Raw genomic sequence first — 18829 nt, forward strand, 5'->3', positions numbered from 1 at the left:
AGCTCTGTGTCCAAGCACATTAATAGAGTGGCGAAGGGAAGGAAAAAATGTGGTAGAAAAAAGTGTACAAGCAATAGGGATAACCGCACTCTGGAGAGGATTGTGAAACAAAACCCATTCAAAAATGTGGGGGAGATTCACAAAGAGTAAACTGCAGCTGGAGTCAGTGCTTCAAGAACCACCACGCACAGACGTATGCAAGACATGGGTTTCAGCTGTCGCATTCCTTGTGTCAAGCCACTCTTGAACAAGAGACAGCATCAGAAGCGTCTCGCCTGGGCTAAAGACAAAAAGGACTGCTGAGTGGTCCAAAGTTATGTTCTCTGATGAAAGTAAATTTTGCATTACCTTTGGAAATCAAGGTCCCAGAGTCTGGAGGAAGAGAGGAGAGGCACAGAATCCACGTTGCTTGAGGTCCAGTGTAAAGTTTCCACAGTCAGTGATGGTTTGGAGTGCCATGTCATCTGCTGGTGTTGGTCCACTGTGTTTTCTGAGGTCCAAGGTCAACGCAGCCGTCTACCAGGAAGTTTTAGAGCACTTCATGCTTCCTGCTGCTGACCAACTTTATGGAAATGCAGATTTCATTTTCCAACAGGACTTGGCACCTGCACACAGTGCCAAAGCTACCAGTACCTGGTTTAAGGACCATGGTATCCCTGTTCTTAATTGGCCAGCAAACTCGCCTGACCTTAACCCCATAGAAAATCTATTGTGGTATTGTGAAGAGGAAGATGCGATACGCCAGACCCAACAATTCAGAAGAGCTGAAGGTCACTATCAGAGCAACCTGGGCTCTCATAACACCTGAGCAGTGCCACAGACTGATGGACTCCATGCCACGCTGCATTGCTGCAGTAATCCAGGCAAAAGGAGCCCCAACTAAGTATTGAGTGCTGTACATGCTCATACTTTTCATGTTCATACTTTTCAGTTGGCCAACATTTCTAAAAATCCTTTTTTTGTATTGGTCTTAAGTAATATTCTAATTTTCTGAGATACTGAATTTGGGGTTTTCATTAGTTGTCAGTTATAATCATCAACATTAAAAGAAATAAACATTTGAAATATATCAGTCTGTGTGTAATGAATGAATATAATATACAAGTTTCCCTTTTTGAATGGAATTACTGAAATAAATAAACTTTTTCATGATATTCTAATTTTATGACCAGCACCAGTATATATATATATATAGAACCTGGACAAGCACAAGAAAAAATGAAAAAGGAGCCTGACTTTACAGTAACTTAATTACAAATATAAACACTGCTGCACAGCAACATTCTTTAAGTTGCAAATGGCCAAGCTTGTATTAGCAGTAAAAGAACTTTTAAAGTAAAAGATAACTCAGTCTTAAGGAGTCAATATTGAGTCTAGGAGAAACAGTATGAAAAATCCTAGCAGCATGTTAAACATGGACAAACAGCATTAGCAATGTGAGTAAATCAAGCTTAATGACCCTATTTACACTTGGTCCTCTCGGACATCTTGTATCTGACCCTAAAAGATTTTACCACATACACTTATTAGTCAAATGCATCTATAGTTAGCCAAACTAAAATCTGATTGCTGTACCTTATGCATTAAGCCAATCAGCTCATAGCAGTGGACCACACAATTTCTTTGTTGCTCCATGTTAACAGATTTTTGTTTGCAAAATGTGGTTACAACATCAAAATTCCTAATTATACTTGCTGTCTTCAATTTTCCGAGGAAAAAAAGGAAGGTCAGAGGAAAGTGCCAACTGTACGAGTTGTTGCTTAGAAACAGCCATCTGTTTAGACTGCTTATTATAGCGATTACCATAATTGCAGCTGTAAATTGTGCAGAGATCAAACTCTGTCCTAAACTCTAATAAAAATGGGGTTGAGTTTTGCATTGACCAGCTGTGCATGTCATGCATGCATTTTGCTGGCCATGCAAAGGTTTGGTTTATCTAAGGGCTGCCTTTTAGAGACCTTTTCTATTAAAGACCAATGCACATAACTTGTTGTTAAGACAACCAAAAGCTGGAGCCTTCATCCACGGGGAGAATGTAATATGATCAGATAAATCACAGTTTTAACATATTTTACACTATTTTCAGCATCAGGACAGGTTGATGTTTGAAGGCTGCCAAAAACACCTGGTACAACCCATGTACTTTTTGATAAAAATAATAAGCTCTGGTGATTGCTTTTCCTAGTGCTTTCACATTTTTGACACAACGAATGGTTTCAAATAATTTAACCCAAAAATGTTGTTACATATATACACAGTATACACCGATCAGCCATAACATTAAAACCACATCCTTGTTTCTACACTCACTGTCCATTTTATCAGCTCCACTTATCATATAGAAGCACTTTGTAGTTCTACAATTACTGACTGTAGTCCATCTGTGTCTCTGCATGCATTGTTAGCCCCCTTTCATGCTGTTCTTCAATTGTCAGGACTCTCCCAGGACCACTACAGGTAGGTATTATTTGGGTGGCGGATCATTCTCAGCACTGCAGTGACACTGACATGGTGGTAGTGTGTTAGTGTGTGTTGTGCTGGTATGAGTGGATAAGACAAAGCAATACTGATGGAGTTTTTGAACACCTCACTGTCACTGCTGGACTGAGAATAGTCCACCAACCAAAAATATTCAGCCAACAGTGCCCCATAGGCAGCGTCCTGTGACCACTAGTGAAGGTCTAGAAGATGACCAACTGAAACAGCAGCAATAGATGAGTGATCATCTCTGACCTTACATCTACAAGGTGGACCAACTAGGTAGGAGTGTCTAATAGAGTGGACAGTGAGTGGTCACAGTATTTAAAAACTCCAACAGCGCTGCTGTGTCTAATCAACTCATACCAGCACAACACACACTAACACACCATCACCATGTCATTGTCACTGCAGTGCTGAGAATGATCCACCACCTTAATAATACCTGCTTTGTGGGGGTCCTGACCATTGAAGAACAGGGTGAAAGCAGGCTAAAAAGGTATGTAGTTCTACAATTACAGTCAGTAATTGTAGAAGAACAAAGTGCTTTTATATGGTAAGTGGAGCTGATAAAATTGACAGTGAGTGTAGAAACAAGGAGGTGGTTTTAATGTTATGGTTGATCAGTGTATAACTTAGTTAAAACACAAAACACTTTCTAGGAAAGAAAATTATCCAACATTCATGTTGACATGGTGAAAAAGTACTGCCCTATAACATAATAACTGGTTCTATCACCTTTAGCAGCAGTGACAGCAACTAAAATTCTATAAATTGAATCTTGGTCTTTTACATTACTGTGGACAATGTTTAGCTCAGCAAAAGTGCTTTAAATCAGACACACTTTTCAGACATGGTTTAAACAGGGATTTTAAGTGGGCAATTCAGATGTGAAACTTTTTTTGTATTTTGAATCAATTTTCTGCCCCATAATTCAAGTGCACATCAGATTTAACTCATACACAGATGGTCGAACATTGATTCCTACTTCAATAACAGCATGTTGTCTAGGTCCTGGCATAGCAAATTCTAAAATCGTAAATTTTGACACGTGACATAAGATTTACACCAGACTGGCTAGACTAAGGCTAAAAAGCCTGGCTACCTTTAACTATCTAAATTCACACAGCAGGTCAGTTTTTCAAGTTTTCTTTGTGAAGTACTTTGAAGAAATTAAATAACAATCGTAATAACAATCAATAAGGGAGCAAATACTTTTTACAGCACTGTATATTGTTATGAGTTTCTGTGGTTGTTCCTGTGTTATTTAGGTTTTGGCACTGTTAAAACTTAATTCTCCATCTGTCTCTGAATGTATCCACACAAACAGGCCGATGGCTGTAAATGGGACTTTTGGGACAAATTAGTGATGTTTAACCACACATTTAGAATGAGATTAGACACCAGTTCATAAAATATGCACATATAAGGCAGCCTGGCTACAATCTATGTGTGTGTGCTTATGTGGTGTGTGTTTGTTAGTGTGTGACAGAGAGAACTGAGAACTCAGTCAGTTGGTAAAGAACTTTTACACAGTGCAGCAAAATACAAAATCAACCCAACATTAATACACACATTTTAACCATTAAGTATGTTCAGTTTAAAATAATGTCATATATATGCAGACAATACTAAATAAATGGTCTTGGAGCATCCACATATCACCAGTATTAAAATGATCTGCATTTTTAACTGCAGTAGCCTTTCTGTTGGTTTGTACCATACACCATAGTCTACATGTCCTCTGGCATCAATGTCTTGGCCAGCCAGCACACTGTTTAAAACAAAAAATATAGCAGACTTTACAATTTATTTTATTTTCTTTAATATCAGCATTTATATAGATCTTCATTCATGTATGATGATGTTGTCTGTGAACTGACTTCTTTAATTTTTACAAAAATAAATTCAAATGTCATTAAAACTATTTTACTATTTTATGTTTTTTTTTTATAGCTATGAGGCTCAAACATTAGAAATTAATGTATTTTCCTCCATGGTTACAAATTTGACCCAAATACCAGTCTCTATAATTTAAACCAGATCATTTAAAAGACGTTTGTTCAGGATTTGATCGTATGAACTTCCAAACACCTTGAATTTTGCAGATATACAGTATGTGTCCATGTCTGTCTGTGTTTCTAATCAATTTCCTTCATCCAAATGAGATTAGGCTAATCGTAGCCTCTGGGCACACACACTTAACCAGATTACCCTGATTTCATATTCTGCAGACCTTGAGGAGGTCGAGCAGATGCAGGCCTGTGGGACGGGTTTTTGGCTGGACTTGACAAAGCCGTTCCATTGGCTGTAAATGTGCGAACGGATCTGTGTCCCGCGGCTATGCTGAGCTGTGGTCTCTCTTGCCACATGTGTTCTTTGTTGTTTTAAGAATGCACCGGTTACACCATTGACTGTGATGGCCCTGGTTTCAATGTTAAAGTTCAGAAAGGATCCATGAAGAAAGGCAGCTTCAGGCTAATCACTGGTCACCCACTATAGTTTATAGTATGCAGTCCAAGTATTTTCTGCATTCTTTAACAATCTCTGCTTTCTGTCTATTAACATTTAGAGATCATGTACTTTGTTTTTACTGGTTTTTGCTACACAAATCAATTATTATTATTCTTTTAAAGATGTATTTTATTTTGAAGTTGTGAAACAGTCTAAAATCTGTCTTGAATACATGTTTCATTAGCCCTATGCAAATTGGGCTTTCATGATAATCTCTTCCAGGACTTCAATGCACCTTTTATTATTATTATTATTATTATTATTATTATTATTATTATGATTATTATTATTATGATGATGATTATTATTATTATTATTATTATTATTATTTATTATTATTATTATTATTATTAATCATTTTAAACCAACTCCTTTTCTTTTTCGATATTTCTAACTTAAAGCCCAATTAATTCATTACTGACATTATTTTTGTTAAATAAATAACTTTCAGCTAATTAACAAGCATCATGGTAATTTCGATCATCATGGACAAGCATCATGTTGTGCCAGTTATTAAATAAATTAGTGAATATATACTGATGCAAATCGCACAAGTTGCAGACAAGTTTTCTGTTGGCAACCTTCCTGTCAGTTGCCCCAATCTTGCCAGTCTGTTAGCTAATTGTCTCTTATCTTTCTGTTGATGCATGCTCAATAATCCAGGTACACAAATCCCCAAAGTTGAATCAGTTCATCTGGACACAAGTTTGTTGTAGAGATACGTTTCGTCACTCAATCCGAATGACTGAAGAAGACTGAAGAAGTCATTCGGATTGAGTGACGAAACGTATCTCTACAACAAACTTGTGTCCAGATGAACTGATTCAACTTTGGGGATCTCTTATCTTTCTTACTATAAAAATTAAATAACAGATATGTCTAGTCTCTATAAATAAAAGTTAAAAAACACATAAAATACTGAAGTTCCTCTCATGAACAATAAGACAGAATAAATAAAAAGCCATTTACTACTAAACTGACACGTACCAAATCACACACTATGTTTCATTACATATTAATGACACACTTTTTATTAAAGCAATTTTTCAAACCTTTAAATTATTATTTTGTATTTTTATTAACATTTTTTGTAACACTGGTTCATGTTATAGTAAGGGTTACATCAGATGTTAGGCTGATGGTAGTTCCTCACTGTATTTGTATTCAGTGAAGCACATCTGGGCAGGCATAAAGACAATACTTTAATAATGGCCTGATAAGATCAGATAACTGGACAAAGTATCCTAAAGCATCATCATGTGCTCACGTCCAGACGTAGTGAGTAGCTACTGACAAAAGCCTATGGAGGGACAAACCACAAACCACCTACAGTGTGCTGGCTGGCCAAGACATTGATGCCAGAGGACATGTAGGCTGGTGTCTGGTACAAACCAACAGAAAGGCTACTGCAGTTCAAACTAATTTTAATACTGGTGATATTTGAATCCTCCAGGACCATTTGTTTATTATTTTCTGCATAGATATGAGATTATTTTAAATTGAACATACTTAATAGTGTATTTTATTTATACTTCAAAGTTACTAGTGAAAGTCTTTGTATTTCTGTGTTTTTCATGTTCGTGAAAAGTAATTAACCTAATTTATGAACTGAACTGGGACCAAAAACTGACATTTCATACTGAGTTTATAATTTAAATAAAACAACCTCAAAGCCTAATTTTGGTGCCTTGGCTTTTGTTGGCAATTTCAAATATCAGGGGGAGTTAATAAAGGCTTTCTATGTTTATTATATAGTGTTGGCAAAAATGTTGTGTTTAAAGTGGAAATCTTTGTGTGCAGAGATGAGAATTGCTATTAAATGTTTTTGACAATAAGTGTATAGTATTTCAGCTAAATGGGCCAGGAATTACATGGCACAATAAACAGGAAAACTAATCCTCAGGTAATTAAAAATATAATGTTTCTAAAAGGAGATTTTAGCACTCAGTTTCAAACTAAACTTTTGATTAAAGTTGATTAAAGGATTTAAAACATGCACTGTAGGATGTTACATGAACTTGAACTAACGCTAGATGCAGATGGATGTTTTAAACACTGGCATACATTTGTGATTTGGAATTCATAGCCATAGACTAATAAACCCTCATTTACTTAGATCCCCCAGGATTGTGCAAACACTTTGTGGACACGTTGCATATGTTTTACTAAGAACAATTGCTTAAATAATTATGAGTGCATAAATTGTGAAAAATACATTATTTATTTATTATTATTATTAATTTTTTTATGTTGAAAATCACACATACTTGATGCAGTCATCACAGTCTATGTTGCCTGTGGTTTCCTTTATGGTTCGCTCTGAGATGAAGGCAGGGTATTCAGTATCACATGGAACCAACATCATTCGACCTTCTCTCTGGGCTGAAACAGATTAAAAAAAGAGGAAGAAAGAATGTAAAATTACTCTTTTTTAGTAGTAGTAGTAACCAGCATAATAAGGAAATGCATTGATGTACTTTATGTCCAGCTTCTTGACTTCTTGACTGAAAAATGTTCAAACCCTCTTGTATTTACATACCAAATAAACCTACAATTCTTTTGTTAAAAATATACAATAAAATACCACTAAAATACTACTATATATATATATAATAACTAATGGTGTTAATTTTTTGGCGTTCTATTTGCTTCATCCTTGGGTCCAACACCACACAGAAACAATAAAAAAAGTCGTGCAGGTATGCATGATTTCATTACAAGGCAACACAAACTCATTAACTCGTGGCTAATGGTGACTTAAAAATAAACACTTGACCTTCTGCAATTCACATATTGGGTTGTACATACTTTATTATATGTCGCTTACCCTTTTTTTACCTAAATTAAGTGCTTTTGATTGCAGTATACAAGCTGCTGGGAGACCTTCTGTTAAATCCTCACTGTGATAGATGTTGGTTTTCAGGCACATTTTTCTACACTCCAAAACCAGTCCTGTGTTTTGAAGCATTTAGACCTGAGCATTATCTATTCAGTTTACTTTGCCCTAAACAATACCACATAATTAATGTTTGAAACTGTTGGTGAAGTTATATGCCTCACATTTTCTTCTCTAAACAAATCTATTTTCACTGTGGCCAAATAATTAAATCTTTGTTTTATTTGACCACAGAATAAAAAAGTCTTTTTCTTCTTTTTTATGCAGTCAGGAAGTAATTGGCCCTTGCATGTACTACTCTCTCACAGACCATTTTGGGACTTGGGACGCTGCTTAGAAATGGTTACAAATAAGATTTCAGATTTGTACAAACCCATAATCCCTAGTAGTTTTTTACTGTAATGTATGTGGATAAGTAGAATGGGTTCATTTATATTAACTGTATTTAGATGGCTGAAACTAAATATTAGGACCACCTATCTAATTTGCTGTCAAAACAGCTCTGATCATGCAGACACATGGACTCTACAAGACATCTAAAGGAGTGTGGTATCTTATACCAGACATTACCAGCAGGTCTGTCAACTTCTGTATAATGCAATGTGGATCGTCCTACAGTGCATTCTGGTGACATCTCTCCTGCAGGTAAATGCACATGAGCTTGGCGTCCACATCATTTTGGACAAAACCAGATTAGTCCGACCTGTCAAGTTTCTTCCACTGGATCGATGTCCAGTTCCAATACCTGCCCTACAACTGTAGGTGTTTCCAAAGGTGAAAAGAAGTAAGCACTGGCACTGCAGGTGGTCCTTATCAGTGCAGGTGGCTCATCAGTGTATATGAGCACAGAAAAGTCACAATGTTAAACGTCATTAGAAGACTTTCCCATTTTATTTATGGGTGAAACGTAATTATTTCATTTCAAATTGTGTAAATATAAAATGTAAAATCTACTCTATGTAAATACCTTTGCTGTATGCTAAAATAACTGGAATTCTGCATTCATTATAACAGTAACAGGGCATAAACCTATAATGACCCATCAAGCACAAGAGTACACAGCAACTGTATTTCCTTGCTCCGGCCAATTGAAGGATGTTTGTTTAGTTCTAATGCCACCTAGTGCTTACAGGAGTACTATACCCACTTTTTTATAAACGCTCATCGGACCATTAATCTTTTCTTTGGCTTATTTAAATCATGAAAATCTTCATAAATGCTCCAAATACAGCACATATAAGCTGACATTTGAGCTAGACCAAATACTGTCTGTAAAAACTTACACATAATGAAATAATTAGGGTTTGGTCTTAAAAATATGTTTATCACCTCTGAGGGTATATAAACAGCCTCATAACTTATTTACAGTCTGTGCACTTCAAAAAATTCAGCCTTTTAAATTCTACTTCGATTTTGTTAGAAAGAACTGAAATACACAACTTGATTGTACTTAAACAAAGGAACAAAATCTTATTAAATCATATTAAATATTTAAATGTCAGGATTGAATTTATTTTAGTTTCTTGTATTGTTGCCATGTTGTGCTCTATACATGAGCACTGCAGATACAGATTATACAGGTGACAAATAAAGGATTTTTGTTTGTTTGCTTATTAGGATTTTAACCGTCATATTTTACACTTTGGTTACATTCATGACAAGGTTCTTCGGTTCACAAGGTTATATTGAACACAGTCCTGGACAATTTTGTATTTCCAATTCACCTCACTTTGGACTGTGGGAGGAAACCGGATCTCTCTGAGGAAACCCACGCAGACACGGGGAGAACATGCAAACTCCATACAGAAAGGACCCGGACCGCCCCACCTGGGGATCGGACCCAGGACCTTCTTGCTGTAGAGGACAGTGCTACCCACCGAGCCACCGTGCCGCCCACAAATAAAGGAACAATTAAGATAAAGTGTGTCTAAGTATAGTGTTAGATCACCACTATTCACCACAACAGCTTCAAATTACCCCTGGCTGAAGGAAGATAAAACACCTAAAGTTTTGAAAAGCCTCACAGCTCTACTTTGTGACAAATTATTAAACAGCTACCTTGTCAATCATCTATAATGTGATTTGGATTGGAATACACATTCTTCTAGGCTCACCATTAAGATTTAGCTATCAGGTTTATCTGCCTGTAATATGTCTGCATGAGTAAGAATTTAATACATTTTGGATGTACCTAATTTATAATGAAAATATGTGTAAGGAGTGAAACCAAGTACCCTACAGGCATGGTTAAATTTATTAGCAAAATTGTCAAGGGAGAAACACACTGTGAAATAACTCATGCCGCAAAGTGACATATTTCTGCCAAGAAGTGGTTCCTCGGCAGAAATATGTCCATAGGATAAACCTAAGGTTTCACTTTTAAAAGCACATATTTCACAGATCAGTATGTCTTGTTTCACAGTCTGTAGAGCAATGCAAACCGGTCAGCTGGGGTGAGCAGAGTTTACCATTACTGCTCCATCAGATTTCCTGTAAGTCAAGTTTGAAAATTATAATGATTAGAAAACAGAAAGGCCAGATGTATATACTTGTGAACCCTTTGAGATTAACATGTCTTTATATTATAGTACTCAAAGATGTGGTCTTATCTTCATCCAAGATATATGATGGACAAATATGTGATAAAAACTAGTGGGGGCCAAAAGTCTGAGCCACTAGTTGAAATATTTATAGTTTAAAAGAAATGAAAATTTTTAATGTTTGTAACATGTTTATTAGAAATCATAAAATCAGCACAGCAGTTTGCATTAAAAGTGAAAATAATTTACTTTATTATTATTATTATTATTATTATTATTATTATTATTATCATCCAAAGCCTCATTTCCAGAATTAGAAAATGAAAAAAAAAAAAAAAAAAAAAAAAAAAAAAAAAATCAGACAGACTTTGTTAAGTGGTTTATCCTGGTTAACTGCTCAATGGTATTTCATAGTACTCCCATGACTATGTGGCTATACACCGATCAGCCATAACATTAACACCACCTCCTTGCTTCTACACTCACTGTCCATTTTATCATCTCCACTTACCATAAAGAAGCACTTTGTAGTTCGACGATTACTGACTGTAGTCCATCTGTTTCTCTGATGGATTACGAGTGGATGAGTGGATCAGACACAGCAGCGCTGCTGGAGTTTTTAAATACTGTGTCCACTCACTGTCCACTCTATTAGACACTTCTACCTAGTTGGTCATCTATTGCTGCTGTTTGAGTTGGTCATCTCCTAGACCTTCATCAGTGGTCGCAGGACGCTGCCCACGGGGCACTGATGGCTGGATATATTTTTGGTTGGTGGACTATTCTCAGTCCAGCAGTGACAGTGAGGTGTTTAAAAACTTCATCAGTGTTGCTGTGTCTTATCCACTCATACCAGAACACACACTAACACACCACCACCATGTCAGTGTCACTGCAGTGCTGAGAATGACCAACCACCCAAATAATACCTACTCTGTAGTGGTCCTGGGAGAGTCCTGACCATTGAGGAACAGCATGAAAGGGGGCTAACAAAGCATGCAGAGAAACAGACTACAGTCAGTATTTGTAGAACTATAAAGTGCCTCTATATGGTAAGTGAAGCTGATAAAATGGACAGTGAGTGTAGAAAGGAGGTGGTTTTAATGTTATGGCTGATCGGTGTATACAATGTCATCTAAGGGCTTAAAGGTCACAGTGGTTCCCGGCCTAGCCCCACAAGAACTACCTGCACAATAGATGGTGAAAGACTAAATTATTTGCAATCTTGCATTAAGAAAAGTTCTTTTTTGAACTAACTGACAATTTTCTCACTAAGTTTGGCACATAGTAATGAGCCACAACTCATTTTTACTTGCACAGACTGATTCCTAGCCGCTCAGGTGGCGCAGCGGTAAAAAGACGCGCTGCAACCAGGGCTGGATTCTGAGTACGTGGTATCGAATCCAGCTTTGCTTCACCGGTTCGAAGCTGAGTGGCTGTATGAGCAACGATTGGCCGGTTGCTTATATGGGGGGGTGGGACAAAGAACCGGATGTGGGTCTCTCTCTGTCAGAATGCGATTACGTTCTTTGCTGGCTGATTAGAGGCGCCTGCACAGAGATCAGGAAGAGTGCCCTTAGGGTGTGTCTCTCCGCATGCAACGCTAGGTGGCGCCAAACTCGACAACGTGTGGGTGGCAAAGATGCATCTGGCTGCTGCTCGTGTTTCGGAGGGGATATTTGTTAGCTTCGATCTCCTCTGTCAGGGCAGGGTTCGGCATAGACAGAGAGGAAGCACGATGCAAATTGAACAATTGAATGCACTAAAGGGGGAGAAAAGAAAAAAAAAAAAAAAAAAACGATATACTGTAACTTGAATGTTACATGTAAAAGCTTTGAACGTGTTGCAGGCATACAATTGAAATAGAAGATTGTTTTTTTTTTTTTACTTTTAAGTTTACTTCCATTTTTTTTGGAAAAGTTTTTTTTTTTTTTTTACTTGTTATACTCGTTATATGTTGTTGTTTTAAAACAAGTTAATTGCTCCTTGGCTATGAACATGTGCACACAAACAAACCTTTTATAAAAAGTAAAATAAAACAAATCACACTGTTTGAGCATTAATCTGATTTGACACACACCAGCAATAAACAACCAAATAAATGAAACAAACCCTTTGCTGTAAAATCGAAGTGCCACCAGTTATACAGGTTGAATTCCACGAAAAATCTGTGGACATACAGAAACACGATGACTGAGAAAAAGAACACTTTTGTATCTTATCTCTCAATAAAAGCTGAATTGCATAGTGTAACAGATTTAACCCTTGTGTGGTGTTTGGGTTTTGGGACCTGTTTTCAATTATTACCAAAAGATGAATGATGCTATTTATTGTTATTTTAACCTCAAACTCCTTGCCTTTGGCTCATTTTGTGTAGAGAACATATAAAATAACACGTTTTAAATGAGTTCACACTCTACACCCCCCAACACACATTTATATTACACATGTGGTGTTCAGGTCCACTGGATCCACAGGTATAAAACTGTGTCCCTTTACTCTGTCCTACTACAACATGTCCTGCTGTGAGTGTGTGTGTCTCTGTGTGTGAGAGAGAGAGACAGACAGAGTGCCAGACAAAGAGGCAGACAGAAAGACAGACAGAAAGAAACAGACAGAGACACAGAGAGAGAGAAAAACAGACAGAGAGAAAAAGACGAACAGACAGAGAGAAACAGAGAGACAGGCAGAGACAGACAGAAAAAAACAGAGAGGCAGAGACAGACAGAAAGTCAGGCAGTCAGAGAGAGAGAGGCAGACATACAGAGAGACACTGATACAGACAGAGAGAGAAACAGACAGACAGAGACACAGACAGATAGACAGACACAGCATACATGCATCAAATGAATGTATGCAACACACACACAGTAAAGCTTTTTTTTTTTCTTCGTTTTTCCAGCCATATTTTGATATTGATTTTTCCTTTTTTATATTTTATCACAACTAACGGATGGCACTGTTATTTATAAATATGATCCAACATAGGTAAATAGTAAATGTTAACCAAATATGCTGTCTTTATTGCTTGTAAACATCTTAAAGTAAACATCTGATATTTTGTATGTTAAATAAGTTATGGCTGTATTGATTTAAAAACACAATAATGTGGTGGGTCCACCAGACCCACAAACATTGGCTAAGTAACAAAACGATGAACACCACACAAGGGTTAAATACTTAAAGTCATGTATTTATTCATTCAGCTGTGACTGCCTTATTTTGGTTAGATGGGTCCAGATTGAACACAAGCACATTAAAGGGCATAAACATATTATTTACATTAACTTAAACAAAGCATCAATTTAATATAGTTAATCCAGGCACTGATCTACTGTTCTATATAGTTTACATACACCTTAGGCACATTTATTTAAACTCAGTTTTTACAATTCCTGACATTAAATTCTAGTACACATTTCCCTCTCTTAGGTCAGAGAGGATCACTACTATTATGTGAAATGTTAAGATACTATAAACAATGACTCATGTCAGCTTTTATTTCTTTAATCACATTCCATTGGCTCAGACATTTACATACACATGGTTAGTCTTTGTTAGCATTACCGTTAAATTATTTACCCTGGGTCAAACATTTCGTGTAGTCTTCCGCAAGCATCTCACAATAAGTTGCTGGAATTTTGGCTGAGTCCTTCAGACAGAACTGGTGTAACTGAGTCATGTTTTTAGGCCTCTTACTTGCACACACTTTTTCAGTTATGCCCATGAATTGTCTGAGGGATTGATCTTAGGGCTTTTTGATAGCAACTAAATTACCGTTACTTTGTTGCCATTTTGCCACAACTTTGAAAGTATGCTTGAGGTCAACGTCCATTTGAAAGACCAATTTGTTCCCAAGCTTTAACTTTCTGGCTGATGTCTTGAGATGTGGCTTCAATATTTCCACATAATGTTTCCTCCTCATAATGCCATCTATTTTTGAAGTGCACCAGTCCCTCCTGCAGCAAAGCAACCCCACATCATGATGCTGCCTTGAATGTAGGCCTTAAAATACTGCCACAGTTTCACCTCCAATTACCTCAAATGATGTCAATGAGTTTATAGAAAGTTTATAAAGCCATTATTTTCTGTAATCTTTGGCGCTATCTAAAGGCACAGTCTCTTCGGTGTATGTAAACTTCTAAAATGTATAAGTGAATCGATCTGAAAATTACTTGTGTGAGAAGCCGTGGTATATAGAACACCCTCCACATAAAGCATGTTACCGCTTATTAAACTGTAATAATTAGGGGTGCCGGAGTCTCATGCTACTCTCTGCAGAACTGATATTTTACTCTTAACGATTTCACATTTTAACTACATTTTCTGTTGTTTTACCCCTTGGTGGTTCTGACGGAGACCTGTTTACCCACCCAAGGTTGTTACAACAATGCTGCACTTGCTAGATTTGATGGAAACCTGGCATGTTTGCACCAAAAATGTTAAGAACTCACTACAGACTTTATCACAAACTAGACTGAAAAATGAAAAACATTTTTTTTGCTAGTTATAACTTTTAGTTCAATTGAATTTTGTGTATGTACAGTGTATCACAAAAGTGAGTACACCCCTCACATTTCTGCAAATATTTCATTATATCTTTTCATGGGACAACACTATAGACATGAAACTTGGATATAACTTAGAGTAGTCAGTGTACAGCTTGTATAGCAGTGTAGATTTACTGTCTTCTGAAAATAACTTAACACACAGCCATTAATGTCTAAATAGCTGGCAACATAAGTGAGTACACCCCACAGTGAACATGTCCAAATTGTGCCCAAATGTGTCGTTGTCCCTCCCTGGTGTCATGTGTCAAGGTCCCAGGTGTAAATGGGGAGCAGGGCTGTTAAATTTGGTGTTTTGGGTACAATTCTCTCATACTGGCCACTGGATATTCAACATGGCACCTCATGGCAAAGAACTCTCTGAGGATGTGAGAAATAGAATTGTTGCTCTCCACAAAGATGGCCTGGGCTATAAGAAGATTGCTAACACCCTGAAACTGAGCTACAGCATGGTGGCCAAGGTCATACAGCGGTTTTCCAGGACAGGTTCCACTCGGAACAGGCTTCGCCAGGGTCGACCAAAGAAGTTGAGTCCACATGTTCGGCGTCATATCCAGAGGTTGGCTTTAAAAAATAGACACATGAGTGCTGCCAGCATTGCTGCAGAGGTTGAAGACGTGGGAGGTCAGCCTGTCAGTGCTCAGACCATACGCCGCACACTGCATCAACTCGGTCTGCATGGTCGTCATCCCAGAAGGAAGCTGACGCACAAGAAAGCCCGCAAACAGTTTGCTGAAGACAAGCAGTCCAAGAACATGGATTACTGGAATGCCCTGTGGTCTGACGAGACCAAGATAAACTTGTTTGGCTCAGATGGTGTCCAGCATGTGTGGCGGCGCCCTGGTGAGAAGTACCAAGACAACTGTATTTTGCCTACAGTCAAGCATGGTGGTGGTAGCATCATGGTCTTGGGCTGCATGAGTGTTGCTGGCACTGGGGAGCTGCAGTTAATTGAGGGAAACATGAATTCCAACATGTACTGTGACATTCTGAAACAGAGCATGATCCCCTCCCTTCGAAAACTGGGCCTCATGGCAGTTTTCCAACAGGATAACGACCCCAAACACAACCTCCAAGATGACAACTGCCTTGCTGAGGAAGCTGAAGGTAAAGGTGATGGACTAAACCCAATTGAGCACCTGTGGCGCATCCTCAAGTGGAAGGTGGAGGAGTTCAAGGTGTCTAACATCCACCAGCTCCGTGATGTCATCATGGAGGAGTGGAAGAGGATTCCAGTAGCAACCTGTGCAGCTCTGGTGAATTCCATGCCCAGGAGGGTTAAGGCAGTGCTGGATAATAATGGTGGTCACACAAAATATTGACACTTTGGGCACAATTTGGACATGTTCACTGTGGGGTGTACTCACTTATGTTGCCAGCCATTTAGACATTAATGGCTGTGTGTTGAGTTATTTTCAGAAGACAGTAAATCTACACTGCTATACAAGTTGTACACTGACTACTCTAAGTCATATCCAAGTTTTATTTCTATAGTGTTGTCCCATGAAAAGATATAATAAAATATTTGCAGAAATGTGAGGGGTGTACTCACTTTTGTGATACACTGTATGTACGTGTGTAAATTCTATTCATTTAAATTATCCTCCAGGCCACCCAAGGAAGATGGGGTCCCTGCTGAGTCTGGTAACTCTCGAGGTTTCTTTCTGTATTGTTAAGGGAGTTTTTTCTTGCCACTGTCGCCCTCGGTTTGCTCAACGGGATTTTGGTCTGTTGGTCCTGAAGTCTGTAAAGTTGCTTTAAGACAATGTCTACTGTAAAAAGCGCTATACAAATAAAATTGACTTGACTTGGTCACACGCAACTGGACCTTGTACATACCTGCCGACCAAACTAAGCAACGTAGAGGGATACAGGTTGACAGATAAATATTCTTCTGTGTCTCTGTGTCTCCAGCTAAGTGGTAAGTGGAAATTGAGTACGTTCAAAATTGGCTTAAGGGAAAAAAACTGCATAAACCATGAAATAACAGCTTCTTAGTCTAAGACAATTCTAAGAAAACTGTTTTATGCTGGTACATGATCTTATCTGTATTTCCTCTCAAATAATCAGTGTTTAATTCTTAGGTTGTTGTTTTTTTCCAAACCAGAAAAACTCACCATAAGCTTATATTATTGAAGGACAGAAATAGAACAGCTGCAGAAGAGGTTTCCAAACATTCATGAATTTATCTTACATGTGTATGTAAAGATTTGACTTTAACTATAGCTACATTTAAAATATGCTCTTTTAGAACAGCCCACCCAAGTGTAACCTTGGAAAATCTGCCAACACTACAGGGCTATCCCTGGTTTCCCTTGGTTAGTTCCATCAGGCTTTTGGTAATTTCTGTTTTAGAAAATGTTAAAAGCGTAGTGATCAGAGAAGATGGGTAAATCGGTTCCTTACATGACAAGCTCGGTCAGCAGCCACTTGACAGTCGCAAATAAGGCAAAGTAGGGCTGTAACAAAGAGGAAATCCATGAATCACACAAGATCTGACAATTGTAAACAAGAAGAAGAGTGGTGTCAAGCCATGCGGTTTGATACACACGTAGAGATGCAGTAAATACAGTGGAATGATTAGTACTAAAGGGTGTGAATAAAACACACATAGAGGTGAACACATTTACACCAGGGGAAGATTTTTGCCCCTGCTTAGATGTGGCTGTCCCTCATTACTGTGTGGGTAGACCACCAACAAAGGAGAAAATGGGAGATGGAAAGCAGAAGGAAAGTGGAGACATGAAACAAAAGAGAGTAAGGGGGTAAATAAAAAAAGGTGATGATGCACATTCACAAAGGCGTAACAACTTAATAGCAGTTCACAGTATACACTGATATGCATTGTGTGGGTTCCTATTATTATACTAACGTCTAATAGACTGCTTGAACTGTCACTGCTCTCGGCGTAGATCCTGCAGATGGCCTGGTAGTCGTACAGAGTCACCCTAACAAAAATAAAAAAAAGAGCATCATAAAGAATAAATTAAAGTAATAGGGGAAATTATGTTTCTTGGACATCCCATTCTAAAAGCATGAGCAATAATATGGACATTAAAAAGACATTATAAAGACATTAATATGTTGCCCCCACACGTCTGGAAAGGCTAACCACAAGATTTTGGATGGTGTCTGTGGGACTGTGTTCAAAGAACATTTATAAGTTTGGCAGTGATGTTGGATGAGAAAACCTGGCTTGCAATTAGTGTTTAATTCTTCACAAGGTGTTCAGTGGGGTTAAAGTCAGGGTTCTGTTTTAGCCACTAGAGTTGCTCTACACCAAATTTGTCAAACTGTGTCTTTATTGAACTCTTTATTGACAGTCATGCTAGAACATGAACTTTTTCATAGTTTTTGTTTTACACAACTGTTATATACTGTATGTGGCTTAGCTTATATTTGTGGTATATACACAATTTCATAAGAATTTAAGTAATTGAAGTAATTTAACTAATTTCTATAAAACATTAAAGTATTCCAATTCAACATCACTGAAACTGAAAATACTGGTTTTTAAATTAAGGTAATACATGATTGAAAAAGAAACAAAAATCAGAAAACAAAAAAAATTAGAAAACAAAAAAAGTCTATTGCAATGTGTACAATGTATTACAACAAACAGTAGTCATTATAACTGGTGTTAGTCACATTCACATTTTGATTTACAATAATGAACAGTTTAAGTGAGAAAAACATTTTTTTTTTTTTTTTATCCCTATTTTAAAAGAAAATGAATCCTAACTTAGTAATGGGATTTCTTGCATCCCTAAAAGCCAACCCTATACCTAATGGTGATGTAACAGGGTGGGTCAAGCCCCACTACTGAGGCATAA

The 18829-nt window shown here is 37.5% G+C and overlaps 1 protein-coding gene across 1 annotated transcript in view; it reads right to left on the bottom strand.

Moving 5' to 3' along the window:
* The window catches only part of cacna2d3a (calcium channel, voltage-dependent, alpha 2/delta subunit 3a), a 313706-nt gene that overhangs the window by 16260 nt on the left and 278617 nt on the right, over positions 1–18829 (bottom strand). Inside the window, exons 33-36 of the mRNA XM_062999198.1 lie at positions 17869–17944; positions 17403–17455; positions 12541–12596; positions 7260–7374 (exon numbers count right to left, since the gene is read on the bottom strand). Coding sequence (XP_062855268.1) covers positions 7260–7374; positions 12541–12596; positions 17403–17455; positions 17869–17944 — 300 coding nt within the window. The remainder of the gene's footprint in view (positions 1–7259; positions 7375–12540; positions 12597–17402; positions 17456–17868; positions 17945–18829) is intronic.

This window comes from Trichomycterus rosablanca, chromosome 7 (genome assembly GCF_030014385.1).
Source record: "Trichomycterus rosablanca isolate fTriRos1 chromosome 7, fTriRos1.hap1, whole genome shotgun sequence".
Taxonomy (NCBI): Eukaryota; Metazoa; Chordata; class Actinopteri; order Siluriformes; family Trichomycteridae; genus Trichomycterus; species Trichomycterus rosablanca.